Source organism: Sinocyclocheilus grahami, unplaced genomic scaffold (assembly GCF_001515645.1).
Source record: "Sinocyclocheilus grahami isolate Dianchi unplaced genomic scaffold, SAMN03320097.WGS_v1.1 scaffold221.1, whole genome shotgun sequence".
NCBI classification, from domain to species: Eukaryota; Metazoa; Chordata; class Actinopteri; order Cypriniformes; family Cyprinidae; genus Sinocyclocheilus; species Sinocyclocheilus grahami.
The window spans coordinates 587927-603721 of NW_015505400.1; the positions used below are offsets into that span (position 1 = coordinate 587927).

The following is a 15795-nucleotide window of genomic DNA, read 5'->3' on the forward strand; positions in this document are numbered from 1 at the left end:
CTGATTTATGTGGATCTCTGATTCATTTTCTTTTCCAGGGAATGTGGTGCCCTTGTCCACGTTTTTGACAGTTGTGGTGAGATCTGTATCAGCAGGCCCCCACAGCCATGACATTTTACAAGCTGTCTCAAGATGATCCAATCTTTCAGACCCCAGCTGAGTAGAATTAAAACTCCTCAGCCGAGACCAGCAATCTGACCAACCAGAGAACAACACCTCCTCACTCGGACACCGGAACCAACACACTTCAACCACCAGCACAGAAGAAAACTAGCATAATACACTCCAGCAAAATGTAACATTTCCACTTTTTCGATGATGAATTCCCATGGTTTTTCCATTCCAGTCATTTAAAAATCATTCTGATTCAGACCAATTCACTACTGAATCATTCAGGCCAATTTTGGAATCGGTTTGATTCAAAAGAATGATTTGTTCACAATTCTATAATTTATTAATTGATAATAATTTATGCATTTAGCAGAAAGCGACTTACAGTGCATTCAGGTGATACATTTTTTACCAGTATGTGTGTTCCCTGGGAATCGAACCCACAGCCTTTTGCATTGCTCTACCACTGAGCCACAGGAACAATTCTAACATCATTAAGGTCTGCGAACACATTTTTCTCTAAGCAAGAGCAATAGCAAACCACCGAAATTTGATAAAAACCCATATTCACCAAAGACATGCCTATGACTTTTAAGATTTGATTAATTATCTATGACTTTTCCAGGCCAGGAAAACTAGCCAATCATATTACTGGTAGCGATTTAGCCTGCTCCTGCCATTCGGATGAAATATGCATCAGTTAGTAAACAGTCCTTGGCTTATCTGTGCGAGTGCTGTCTGAAGCCTCATGGATAGAGTTACAATTCTGCGGGAGAAGACACTTTACCTGGACCTGTAAAACAGAGGTGAAGGTCTTGGCATCCTCTGCAACCCCACCGAGGTAAAAGGGCTTAGTGAACTCAGGAGGATGGTCGTTCTCATCTTGCACATCAATGAAGACCTTTGCTGTGTTGCCTGTGAGGTGAAAAAAAATAAAATCACACAAGAACGTTATATCAATTTTAAACCTGCATCTAAAATATGAATACAGTTTTTGGGGGGGATTTTGTATGTTTCCAGACATTTAGTAAACATCAAAATAACATTTTGATTAAAAAAAACGGAATAAAATCCAATAAAAAAAATAAAATTCCTTACAACAACATTCAACAACAAGTTGAATGATAAAATTCTTGATGTAGTAGAAGTAGTGACAGATATTTTCTTCTGTATTGTGACGTACATACGACTAAAACAAATTATGAAAAAAAATTAAAAAAACTGCAGAGCAGGGGTCTTGATTGGATTGATGCAGATCTGAATATGAGCTTGCAGCTGATTGTAAGAAAGGGGCAAAGTTTAAGCAGACTTGCAGATGATTGGAGAATGATATTGTTTCACTAGAAGATGACATTTTGATACAAAATTATGAGCTTATTTACTTATTTATTTTTCATATGCACAAATGAATAATTCACAGTAAGATCAATTATATGCATTTAGAAAACAGGGAGACTTTCCATTTCATGCCGACTTGACAATGCAGCCAACACAACAGTAATTACAATTTTTTAAATATCTTAAATAAAACATAGCATTTAACTACAATGAAGTAAATATCAATTCAACAGATGTCAAAATGATACAAATTATATTTTTGTATGATTTTACATTTCAGAAGTAATTCAAACTAGCATGAAATGTTTTAAAATGATTTATGTGTTTAAAGCTAGCCAGTATTTATGCTACTTCTCAAAACCAAAAACACGTGTACTGCTCTCATGGAAAATGCCTCAAAGCAATTACAATCAAACTCAGGTGATCACCACAACTCTGCCCTACAAACTCAGTTTTGCACATCTAAGCTGCTGAAGTACATTTCTTTATGGAGCACAGCATTTCTTCATCGAGTCCTTCAAGACCATCATCTGTCACCTCTCAAAGTAAAAGGCAGAGTCATATTTTGCAGCAGTATGAAAGCAACGATACGATTTATCATCCGACAGACTTCAGCGCTCATGCCAAGGGGTTTCCAGAACCTTCTGCCCATTTCTGCACAGTCACTCCGAGTGGAGCGCTGAAGCATCTCAGCACAGAGCAGAATAACACGACACAAGAGGATCGCTGACCACTGCATGAAATGAAAACCAACAACAGTGAATAAAACCAGCAAGTAACCTCCTGAAAACATAGTCTTTTAAACAATATATTGACTTTTTGTAATGCTTTTGTCTGCCACACTAATGTAATGTTCTTAAATTCTCTTAATTTGGAGACTTTTCGCAGTAATTAATTTAATTATAATTTAAAATCAATTCACAATCCTCATATTTTTATGATTACTCCCAGATTGCGTATGGCACCAACTCCCAGGGGGCCACCATCCCAGTTGCTCAAAAAAAAAAAAAAAAAAAAAAAAAAAAAAAAACGTGACGCGCCATTCCACTTGCTCCTCAAGTTTGCGGCTGAATGCAAATGATCATAATTGATGGACAACTATGCTCGTGAAAAGACATCAGCAATCCGGTGCCGAGAGAAAAAAAAACGAAGCCTGTGCATCACTTTCAGGCACGTTCATAATCCTGTGAAACTTTTTTGGCTGTTGACGTTAATAACGTGTTTTAATCAGTGCTTGAAGTGGAAAAAAAGAAGTGTCGGTACTCACCCCCCCTTATTTACTTATTTAATTATTTATTTATATTAAATAAATAAGTAGTTTTTAATAATTCACAATGTATGTATAGTGCCACAATCAATCAATCAATCAATCAATCAATAATTAAATAAAAGTTTTCAATACAAATTAGCACAAGTCAAGCTGCGATACCAAACAGGACCACAGGGAGACGCCAAAGACCACTAAATTGCCTGCCTTTACTACTATACGAATCCATTCAGAATCGCTAAATCTCTTGACCACCGCACTGATCTATATATAATGATATAGTGTCCTTTCTAATCATATATGGGATCATATAATCACCCAATCAATCAATCAATCAATCAATCAATAATTAAATAAAAGTTTTCAATACAAATTAGCACAAGTCAAGCTGCGATACCAAACAGGACCACAGGGAGACGCCAAAGACCACTAAATTGCCTGCCTTTACTACTATACGAATCCATTCAGAATCGCTAAATCTCTGACCACCGCACTGATCTATATATAATGATATAGTGTCCTTTCTAATCATATATGGGATCATATAATCACCCAGACCCTGACGCTTTTACTCTGAGTATATTCTGTCAACATGTCAGAAGTGCCGGTATGCACAAAAAAGTGCAGGTACTCTAAAGGCTAAAATATAGAATACTGCGTACCGGCCCACTTCAAGCACTGGTTTTAATGTCGTTAATCATTTCACCACCACCAACGCATCTAATATTCTCTCTGAGTTTCCATGTTCTCTTACGAAAATTAGCCATGGTTTTAACACGAATAAAAACAACAATCATTGTTGTTGTAGCCATGGTAACCGCAAATTAACCGTGGTTTTGTTACTTCAAATAATAATTTACAAAGAAGTATTAAGATCATCATTTTTTGTGGTTATAAAACCTAAGCCAACAATAGCTTTTAAAATGACTTAAAATGCATTATATAAAAAAACAATGAGGCAATAATGATTGGTGAATTAATAATTATATGGTTTCATCGAATAACACTGTTAAAATACATAATGTAGGCTAATACAAAATAAACAATTTATGTAGATTACATGTTATCAGAAATGCCTGCAAAGCTAGCCAAAGGCCGTGTAATTGCTGCTGCTACACTTCAGACAATCAAATCCTTGTTTAATAGGCTGTTGACAGAACATTTAATTCAAATATCCACTTAATCTTTCATTTTTGGACACCTTTTTGCTATAGATGACACAGCCTCTATAATTCCTTCAACAAAAAACATGTGGCCATCACAACCCTTACAAAAATGAACCATGGTTTTATCATAGTAAAACTGCTTAATTGTCTTTTGTGTGATTTCGGAATACTTGAGATTATAAAATCAATCAGAAAACTGTATTAATAAAGTCATAGCCATAGGTAACTGTCTGAGCTACAATTGTAATTTGTAAATAATACAGTTTATTTATTTACTTTTATATTTTATTAAAGTTCTATTTTGACCTCTATAGTATAAATAATAAAATCCTGCTTAGGGCACCCATTTGGCCAGCAGCAGCCCTGATTACTCCATCTGGATATTCATGAGAACCATGAGGTCTTATTTAAAACAAGATATAATTAATTAAAACTCATCATTAAACAATCAATTAAAACCACTAAACTGACAGACTGACTGGACGCGACTAATCTTTTGGATTTTATCACCAGGTTTGCGTACTTAGAACATTAAATGAGAAAAAAAGAAATCAATATCCATAGCTGTCTAATCTGGTTAATCATGAATGCTTTTCTCAAATAATGATTTTCCATAATCAACTCCACATGGAAAAGATGGACAAGCAGCCGCCCAGCCCCCCATGCCAACGGAACACAAGATGACAGGAAGTCATTTATGATTATATTTTTATTACATTGAGATGCTCTGCTCTGGCATGCTGGAAAGGAGGTGTTTTATTCACTCCAAAATAAAATGAAAAAGCAAAAACTCTCTGAGATTCAAAAGCAGACCCATACAGAATGCTCTTTATTTTGGATAATTTGACTGATGTGTTCAGAAACCAAGTCTAGAATCCGTAAAATCTTTAAATCCGTAAAAAGGGTAAAAAAAAGGGGTAAAGGCCAGTTCACACCAAGAACGATAAATGTGAAGATAACTATAACTATATTAGCGTCCGCACCAACAGATGATAAAGTTCTGTTTATGCTTTAAATGCAAAAAAAACACTTTAAATGCTTGTACTCTTTACTCTTTTACTCTGTCAATAATTAATCATTCATCTGCTGAAAAAAAAAAAAAGTTCTGAACGTGATTCCATTGATATTGCTTCTCTGCTCGGGAGAACAACTAACGTTATAGCGTTTACTTCTCTAAGAATCAGACAATTATTGAAACTTTATAGATATCGTCCATGATGTGAATGGGCATTAAAGGAAGCCTCACTTTTGGATGGGGCTCGTAGGTTGGACGACGCCACCCTCATGGAGTCTGCTTCCACGCGGATGACGTAACTGCTGTTGCTCTCGTAGTCCAGCGGCTTGGCAGTGCTGATAACTCCAGTGATGTTGTTCACAATGAATTCACCTGTCGCAACAGTAGAAAGACAGCGGGTGTGTTTAATTGCTATTTTACAACTGCTTCACACTCAGAAACACACAGTCGGGAATTATGCATTGTGATCTTAGATATGTATTATATAGTGTCAGACTTATGTGTCTGTAAATTTCCAAAAAATTTAATAAATACATAAATAATAATAATCAAATCCCTTGTGGAAAAAAGTACACGTTAGCATACTTTTAAAAAAAGAGTACATATTACAGAAATAATATACTTAAAATAACATACTTGAGTGTAAATTGAATTGAATGTTTTTGGATGCTGAATTGTATGTTATTTACAATTAATTTAAACATGTATTAGAGTTTACATTTGTCTTAAATGCAATTAGTTGAACTTAAGAGTGATTTTTAGACCCACTTTAGTAGGACTTAAGTACATCTCTAAATGTAATTTCATAATTCTATTGCTTTTGAAACATGGTAAAAGTGTACTGCTGAATGTACTGGCAAGCATTTATAATAAACTAAAATATACTTTTGTATTTTACAAATTACACATTTGTAATGATGAAGTCACAATTTTGTACATTTAAAACATATTAATTTGCTTTTGTTTTTCATTTGTATTAACTAAATGTAATAACAAACACTACAGTTAAAAGTACTTTACATGTGCTTTAGCGCGATAGTCAACACAAAAAAAACGTGTATTTTTTATTTAAGCTTTTATTTTGACATTATTACAAAATGCACTTTTTTAAAAGTATACTTAAGTGTGTTAAGAAACATATTCCCCTTGTCCAAATACCCACACTTGCAGTCTTGGCCACTTGAGAGAGTGTGCGCAAGACTGTCCCAGGTCTTAAAAACGGCAAAGCTCAGTGCCCTTAAAGCACACTAAACCCACACTATCTCGAATACCGCTCTGGAGCGCTATTCGAGGCTTAGTGTATCCCATCATGCATCATGTTCTGGAAATAAATCGTGAGACTTTTTGCCGAGATCTCGCGAGAGGTCACGGAAACCTTTCCAATGCAAGTTCAATATTAATATAATAACTAGATATTACATATAATTTGGTAGAAAAACAGTGTTTTTACGTTTTATTGGTGCAAAGAGTAGTGATATTTATTTTGTAAAATTTTTGCAACTGCTTTTTATCACTTAATTAGAATCACCACAAATTAAAATTGTCATGTTATAGGGACTACTGAACAGACATTTAGAAGTTTATTTTAAATGCAAAGTACTTTAAATTAAAATTAAAATAAAACTATGCAAACACTTGCATTTTTACAACACTACAAGTGTGTCCCATCAGGTAATGGAAAGTTCGACACCCACTTGTGGTCTTCATCCTCACTTGAACACTTGGGCCAAATACAGGAAATACGTCATATAAGTAGTCAAGTGGTCAAGTGCAAAGACCGCAAGTGTGGGTATTTGGACAAGGCTATAGTCATTGAAGTGTACTTTAAGTACACTTAAGTGGCCTTTTATTTAATTAATATTTTATTACCTGCAAATACAGTTTTTAAAAAATATTCTAAGAAGTACACATGCAATACAGTTAAGCGCATTACTTTTTTACTACTACATTACTTTTTCACAAGGGATGAGATGAAGTAGCCATCATTTTTAAAGCCTTCACTGGATTTTATTCACTGGATTATCCAAAATAGGGATTACCATGGTTCTTCACTATATAAACAATTTTTCCCATTGCATTTACAGGAAAAAAAAAACTACAAAACACTATATTGTCAATTATACCTTTATAATATGACATTACTCAATCAGTAATTCTTGGCCCGGCTAAGTCCAGGTCTTACAACTCACCCTTTCCCCGCTTCCATGTAGCGTATTGTTAATGCATTTATCTATATTGGGATTTCAGGTCCGGAGTGCACTACCGATTTGGACAAGGCTATAGTCATTGAAGTGTACTTTAAGTACACTTAAGTGGCCTTTTATTTAATTAATATTTTATTACCTGCAAATACAGTTTTTAAAAAATATTCTAAGAAGTACACATGCAATACAGTTAAGCGCATTACTTTTTTACTACTACATTACTTTTTCACAAGGGATGAGATGAAGTAGCCATCATTTTTAAAGCCTTCACTGGATTTTATTCACTGGATTATCCAAAATAGGGATTACCATGGTTCTTCACTATATAAACAATTTTTCCCATTGCATTTACAGGAAAAAAAAAACTACAAAACACTATATTGTCAATTATACCTTTATAATATGACATTACTCAATCAGTAATTCTTGGCCCGGCTAAGTCCAGGTCTTCCAACTCACCCTTTCCCCGCTTCCATGTAGCGTATTGTTAATGCATTTATCTATATTGGGATTTCAGGTCCGGAGTGCACTACCCACCTCTTGAGTCTCATTAACATTCATAAAGGATTAGCTCTGATCTAGGGTGATGCCATCACATTAAACGCCTTGGATCTTGGCGGTTTGAAGGGTGGAATGATTACCTTATTCTTCCTGGCTTTTTCTAGTTTGCGCTAATGAAAACAGCCCTTTGATTACCTATCTACGCTTCTTGATTCTGTCTAATGAGAATGTACCGAAACGATTTCCCCATCACTTTAAACCAGCGCCAGATGTATTCAAATGTGATTTCAGCTGAACACATTTTGAACAGAGAGGATTTAATCACGCACACCTCCCTCTTCCTGCTCTCGCTTGCTCTCTGATGACACACGGCAACAGGAAGTGCACTCCGTCAAACAAAACCTTCTCTTTCACTGAGCTTTTGATAACTTGCAGCTGACACCCTCCTAAAAAACACCATCTAGGAGTCTGCGGGCTGTCATTATCCAGTGCTTGATGTCTTACAAACTATAATTTATTACAATACAATAATTTCCAGCTCATAAAAGACCAGTGTGACATTTCCCGCAATCTTGTCTTTTTTTCACTGAGGTTTCTGAGGAGAGAATAAACCATAGTCTGGTTGAAGTATACGCTTGTACTGTATGCATGAGAACTGCCAGTGACGTTTAATTGCATGCACCTTCTGCATGGTTTTAGCACCTTATTCACTAAATAAATTATGCAAATCTGGTTAGTGCTCACCGCCTTCATTTCCTTCGATGATGGAGTAGACGATGGTCTGGTTTATGGCAGCCGCCAAGATGACTCCTGTGACCATTCCCACGGGGGCATTTTCGCTGACCGGAGAGAACCTGCACATACACAGTGCACTGCATTAATGATGAATCACAAATCACACACAATAAAACGGTGGTTCTGCTGGGTCACACTGCAAATATGCATCACTGCGTTAGAACTTTACTGGGCATGTACAAGTAAAATGGAGCAAAAGTAAAATTTGCCAAAAACGAAAATATAATATTCAGTACAGTTCCATTTTACTGATCAAAAGTGACAGTAAGGACTTTTACAATGCTACAAAAGATTTCTATTTCAAATCATTCACAAATATACTAAGCAGAACAACTGTTTTTTTAACACTGATAATAATAAGAAATGTTTCTTGACCAGAAAATCAGCATATTAAATTGATTTCTGAAGGACTCTGAAGACTGGAATAATAACTGCTGAAAATCCAGCTTTGCCATTACATGCATAATGTTTTAAAATATATTAAAAACAGAAAACAGGTATTTTAAATTGCATTAATATTTCACAATATTACTGTTTTTACTGTACTTTTTTAATCAAATAAATGCAGCCTTGGTGAGCATAAGAAACATTAAAAAATCTTACTGACCCCAAACTTGTATCTATTCAAATTGTATTAGTGAATTGTGTGAATTAAAAAATGGTACAGTTGAAAATCCTAAGGTAAGAGAGACTGGAAAATGGCCATTCAAAACTGTGGCTTGCATTACAAGAACTGCTGGAACTGCAAAACTGCATATACACGAATTGATTGACAATCTAAACGCTACACTTTTGCTCCTTGGTATAAATACAAAGTATATTAGTAAATTGTGTGAATCTTTTTTTTTTTTGTATGAGTACATTCAAACTGCTGTTTAAACTCTGTAATTTCTGTATATGCATCTTTTTTTCTTTTCTTTTTTTAGCATTTCCTGGGAATCAAAACCATGAACTTGGCATTGCTAACGCTTTACTATTTGAGCTACAGGCAATGTTTAAAGATACAGTAGAAAAGCCTGAGGGTAAGAGAGGCTGGGAAATGGGCATTCAAAACCGTGCATTACAAAAACTGCTGGAACTGCAAAACTGCATATAAATGAATTAGATTACAATCTAAACGCTGATATAAATGCACAGTGGGCTATTCAGCACTATCAAACCGAATAAAATGTACACATATAGGTCTGACAGAGAATCAATGGAAAGGCAGCATGATTATATCACATTCTGAAACCAGGAGGACAACTTACCTGTTTGATTTTATAAAACAAACTCAATTAATGTAAACGATTCTGGTTTATAATTACAAAGACAAAATATTCACAGGAATTTATTCAATCAAGAGGTTAACCGAATCACAGTGTTAATTGGGCATCCTACACAGTTGCTAAATGGAAAGCGAGCGTGGGAGTGAGCAAATCTTTACCTCAGATAAACCCAAAAGCAAAACTGATCCATAATGAAACATATGCTCGAAATCAGCTGTCGCTTTCCAAGCACAACATACATTAGCATTCAAATCATATTTTGGAGCCAATGGGTGTGAAGAGCACAATTTGGACTATTGACAAATAATCATTTTATCCTGTTTCCATCTGCTATTAACATTAATTTCATGTCATTTTATCACAAATGGGCAGTGCTAGCTTGGGATTAGTAATTTTTTTTTTTATAAATTAACACTTTTATTCAGCAAGCATACATCAAATTGATCAAAAGTGACATTAAAGACCTTTCAACAAAAAATCCTGAATAAAATGTATCTGTCACGCCCATGGACACACACAGTAGCTGTGTCTCATTTAGAAGGCTGCACCCTCCGGAGGTCGCATTCGAAGGCTGCATACGTCATCGAGGCTGTCTCATTTCAGAAAAGCAAGTAGGACACTCCGAATGCGACCTTCGAATGCGACCTTCTTTCACAGGAATTCGGAGGATGCATGAGGTGTATCCTTCGCTGCTACAGATAACCCACAATTCTTTGCGTCGCCGTGAACAACCGTTGTTAATTTGAAAAATGCCGGCGCCGGCAGATGTAACGTACACACAAGCGCAGATGTGGTGTTTACAACTTACCTTAATTCGCCTCGGTAAAAACGGATAAACTTTGTTTTTAATATCCTCCTCCTTTTTTTCTCTAATAGATGTCTGCTGTATGTATGCTGCAGCTCCTCAAACATTGAACAAAATAAAAAATTTTTCAAATTACTTTCCAAATTTAGAAATAATTTTCCTTCATTTAAGTAGTGTGAGAGCGCAACGATGCTCTAAATGTGTTGGCATAGCAACGTGATACTTCCTGTTTCCTTCTCCGCCTGTCCTACGAAGGCCGTCTCGTTTAATTCTAGGTTGAGGACACTTCATATATGCATACTACAGAGGATGCGACCTCCAGAGGATTCGACCTCCGGAGGGTGCAGCCTTCTAAATGAGACACAGCTAGCGTTTTGCTCCCCTTGACCCAGTTTCTCCTTCTTGTTGATTGTGTTCATTTGATTCCAGGTGTGTCTCCTTAGTCCCCTCGATTAGTCCCTCGTTATCCTGTGTTTATATGCCCCAGTCCGTTCAGTTAGTGTTTGTCGGGTCTACTGGTTATGTTCTTGTGTCATTCCTCGATCCTGTTGTGGATTTACCTCTGTGATTGCTCATTAAAAGACTGTGTAACGCTTCAGCTTATTCCCTCCGGCACAGCCGTGACAGTATCACAGTCACCACAAAAGTATTAAACAGCAAAAACTGTTTTCATTTCTTGAGCATATTAGAATCATCAAGTCAGCATATTAGAATGATTCTAAAGGATCATATGACACTGAAGACTGGAGTAACGATGCTGTAACTTCAGCTTGGTCATCACAGGAAAAATGCATTTTAAAATATATTAAAAGAGCAAACAAGCTATTTTAAATTGTATTAATATTTCTCAATATTTCCGTTCCACATAAATGCAGCCTTGTTGAACTTAATGTTGATATTTGTTTTTAAATAGCTTATTAAAGCTACAAAAGTTAACCAGCCAAAGGCAGTGAAGGTTTTTAAAACTCTTTTTCATGTCAATATTGTTGTTAATATTCCTTAATTACCAATTTTGTATGTGTGCCATCTAAAAGGCCTCTGGTGAATGTAATTAGTAAATTCCTGCCTGCCTTTTGTTTTATTCCAATATTAGTTATTAAAGCAGCATAAATTAGATTTTGGATGTTATTAGCTCCAGAAAGGCACGTTAGTGAATTACTGAGGAATGATTAAGAGTTAGCCTACACATTTGTCAAATATACCTGCCTATTGTGGGAAAATGTAGCAGTGTATAACTGAACTGGAATAATTTAGCTGGCTCACAGCTTACACTGTAAAATAATAATTAAAAAAATACAAATTAATATACTATTTTAGTATTTCTACTTTAAAATTTGATGTACAATATGACATGCTCCTTGCCATTTGTTTGTAATTAATTGTGAAATTTACTAGCAGTTACAAGTGAATTTCAGATGTATTCAGCCTTACGAGGACATACGTTTTGTAAATTTGACTTTCTGTACTGCACTCTTAAAAATAAAGGTGCTTCAAAAGGTTCTTCAAGCAATGCTATAGAAGAACCATTTTTAGTTCCACAAAGAACCATTCAGTCAAAGGTTCTTTAAAGAACCAACTCTTTCTTACCTTTTTATAATCTGAAGAACATTTTTTCGCCCCAAAGAACCTTTTGTGAAACAGAAAGGTTCTTCAGATGTTGAAGGTTCTTTATGGAACCATTTAGACAAAAAGGTTCTTCAATGGCATCGTGAAGCACCTTTATTTTTAAGAGTGTGATGAGAACAAACTTCCGCTGTCATATCTCATTTTGTCTCTCATAGTTGAGGTATACCTATGATGAAAATTACAGGCCTCTCTCATCTTTTTAAGTGGGAGAACTTGCACAATTGGTGGCTGACTAAATACTTTTTTTCCCCACTGTACCTCTGTAAGTCAAAAATTAACAATCAAAAGTAGACAGACAAACTGAAGAATGTCTCTCAAAGCTCACTGTCCTCAAACCGCAAGTCTGCTGCCTTTCAAAACCAATAGCATATAAAGAATGAGGTGAAAGCTCAGAACAGCAAGTGTTTTATCCTATCGGATCCAACAACACGGACAAAAACCCCTCAAGGACACTTTGAATACAAAAGCTAATAATCCTGTCACAGAATTGGTTGTTCAGTGGTTTTCTTTTCATACACTGTGATGCTCATGCTCGGCCTGGTGACAAGGCAACCTTCATGCTGGGTTTGGAGTACTTAGAGTTGGTTGTACACAGGCTTACAGGGCGATTTGTCTCCCCTGGGCTGCTTCGTGGAAGATACACAAGCTTTTGTTATTCAGAAAGATGGCAGAGTACCTTCCATAAAATCCCTGCATATACACATCGACATGTTCTTCCTGTATGGCGTCAACTTATTGCTTCGTGCACGGTGTGCTGTGCTTGCAGATAATAGAGTGAGAAAAAAAACGCTCTTGTACGCTCTCTGTTCTGACAGCGCTCTAATGGTCGCTCCACACAAGCACATACTCAAGTGTTCGACACTAATGAGGTCCACTGAGCCGGCAAACGCATCCCCGCAACCTCCACTGCTTTTTTGTGCCTATGGCATTCAATTGGGACTGAACCGTGTTTAATCCAAAAACTGAGAATGGGCCATGGGGCAGCTTTTCTACTAACTACGTTTCTGTTTGTTTCATGTTAGCATTTCAGTTTGTTAGATTAAGATGCAATATCAAAATAGCAATTCAAAACCTTTGGCCTCTTCCCATTGAGACATAACGATTGTGTTACTCGTAACAGATCATAGGCTTTTTCATGTATAGATTTGCTGTTTTACTTTGATGACGTGAGATGCTGGAAATGGTCGAAGTCTAAGCCCTGTATCAAGTTCTTTGATCTTGGTCTTTATAAAATGCGTAAAAACCACAGGCCGCCAAAGGCAGTACATAACAGCTATCGGTAATCCTGCTATTTAATAAAACACAAGGCACTTGTTATTCAGAGTATCTTTATCAATCTGCTTGAATACAAATTCATTTAGAAGGTAAAAGGGTTTTTTATGATTCAGAGCCAACATCTTTAAAATCTCTGTACTGAATTCTTAAACATACGAGCTCTGGCAACACAAATGGATCTGATCTTAATTGCATGACATTTTGGAATACAGTATACCATATTCTGAACAGAAATATCCTTGTTTACATATATGGCATGGCTACAGTTTTATTTGAAAAGCCTCTGGTTTCTCCAGGCATTTTGTTTTGGCCTACAATAAGAGAATGTATCGGCTTCTGATTATATCAATTTAGAAGTTTAACCAGAACATCCCTAAAGCAATGTGGCTTATGCATAAACAGCAAATCTGTCCCTTTTGAGTGTTGTGTATCAGGAAAAATGTGCAGTTTTTGATTGAGAAACAATAATGGATTCTTTCATATCATTTCATAACAACATGAACGACTCCATTAAGTGTTTTGTGGCTTCTAGCCCATGTCTGGTAGCTTTGAAGCTAATATCTATATGCTTGTGCTACTTTTCACTTTTCACTTTTTGATGCCACAGACTCCCAGATTTTACAGCCATTCAAACAATCCCAATCCTAAAATATAAAGGGAGCTATATATTTATTTAAACTACTAACCAACCAACCAAACAAACAAAAAAACTATGATTGAACTATGCCTTCTAGTTTTCTGAATAAAACAATAATAGATGTCAAATTCTGTAATCGTAAACATATTATTATGGTTGTTGTTGATTAAAAAAAATATAATAATAATAATTATTATTATTATTAATATTATTATATTATGATTAATAATGATAGAAAGTAATACAACTTTTTTATTTTCTAAAGCAATAATAAATGTCAAATTCTGTAAATTTAAACTTATAGCTTTTGTTGTTGATGATTATAATAATAACAATATATATATATATACACACACACACACATTTTTTTCTGTAGACCCCAGCAGTCTCTTGCAGCCTTTAAAACTGCAAGTTTACTGATATTCTACTATTAAAAACATAATATACTAGTAGAAGCTACCTGTTAAAGCCAACAAGCCAAAAGCCCTGCTGCCCAACCTTCTGTTTCAAGAGTAATACATCAACACATGTAAATACAATTTTATTTATTTATACTTTTTTGCACCATCTTCAAAGGTTTAGTCTCTTTATTCAATCTTCCTTTTTCATCCTCTCTTTTCTAACCCTACCCAGTCTTTTGACTCACCACTGAACATCATCACCATCACTGTACTGCACCCTGCTTCAGGCATCCTGCTCAGCGTGACCCTCTAGAGCCAAAAATCAGCACTTAACACAGGACAAAAACAAGCCGGCATCATGACACTGCAAAACTACCAGCCCCTCTTTAAATGAAAGAACCTTGCCACCGCTTTCAAAGGTTCCGCCTGCGGATTAGCCGTTGACCTTTTCAAACTATTTGCGATCAGTGAGTTTGGAAGCCGTGTAGCATACTGTGTCTGTCTTTTCCAAACAAGAGGTAAAGGGCAAATTTCCTTCAGCTGTACTTAGGGTAGGGAGGCATGCTCGTCTTCCTTCATTCAAAAACAACTTTCACTCAGGCAGAATACATGAATACTGAGATAGCAGTGCATTATATGCACAGCCAGTGTACAACAAATGGGTTTGTTTGCTCCTGGATGGGTTTACAAAGGGCAAATCTATCTTCCCCCAGAGTTTAATACTTCACTAAGGAGATCTAGACACCCTCAGTGAGCCTAAATACGGATTAGGGACGGCAAAAGTGGCGGATAATTTGGTAAAGATTAATACGAAAGTTAAATAAATAAATAAACAAACAAATAAATAAATAAAAATAGCAGTGTAGTACTGAGATTCAACACAATTTGGCACCCACTGTCTGACTGACAGGTTCTTTTCAGCACTCATGCTGCTGCACATGTAAACAGTTAAAGAGGTCATATGATGCGATTTCAAGATGTCCTTTCTCTTTGGAGTGTTACAAGCTCTTGGTGCATAAAGAAGATCTGTAAAGTTGCAAAGACTAAAGTCTCAAATCCAAAGAGATATTCTTTATAAAAGTTAAGACTCAGCCACGCCTACCTAAATTGGCTCGTTCTAACATGCCCCAAATATCTAGGTCACTATGTGGAAATATTAGCATAATGCCGCCCAAATGTGCACGCAAAGAAAGAAGGCGTGGTTTCAGGAACAGCAGCCGTGTTGATGCAGCCATGACAGGGAGACGCTGTGTATTTCAGTGAGAAAGCAAAAGCACTTTATTTGGCCTTCCGGAAGTAGATGCAATTAGGAATCATTGGTTAAGATTTATTTACAACAGAACAGCACAACCCAGATGTTCGAATTTGTGCAACGCATTTTATGGA

General features: G+C 36.0%; 1 protein-coding gene across 1 annotated transcript in view; it reads right to left on the bottom strand.

The window, feature by feature from the left end:
• pcdh15b (protocadherin-related 15b) overlaps positions 1–15795 on the bottom strand; it is a 187163-nt gene that overhangs the window by 17275 nt on the left and 154093 nt on the right. Inside the window, exons 23-25 of the mRNA XM_016287345.1 lie at positions 8347–8456; positions 5129–5269; positions 899–1026 (exon numbers count right to left, since the gene is read on the bottom strand). Coding sequence (XP_016142831.1) covers positions 899–1026; positions 5129–5269; positions 8347–8456 — 379 coding nt within the window. The remainder of the gene's footprint in view (positions 1–898; positions 1027–5128; positions 5270–8346; positions 8457–15795) is intronic.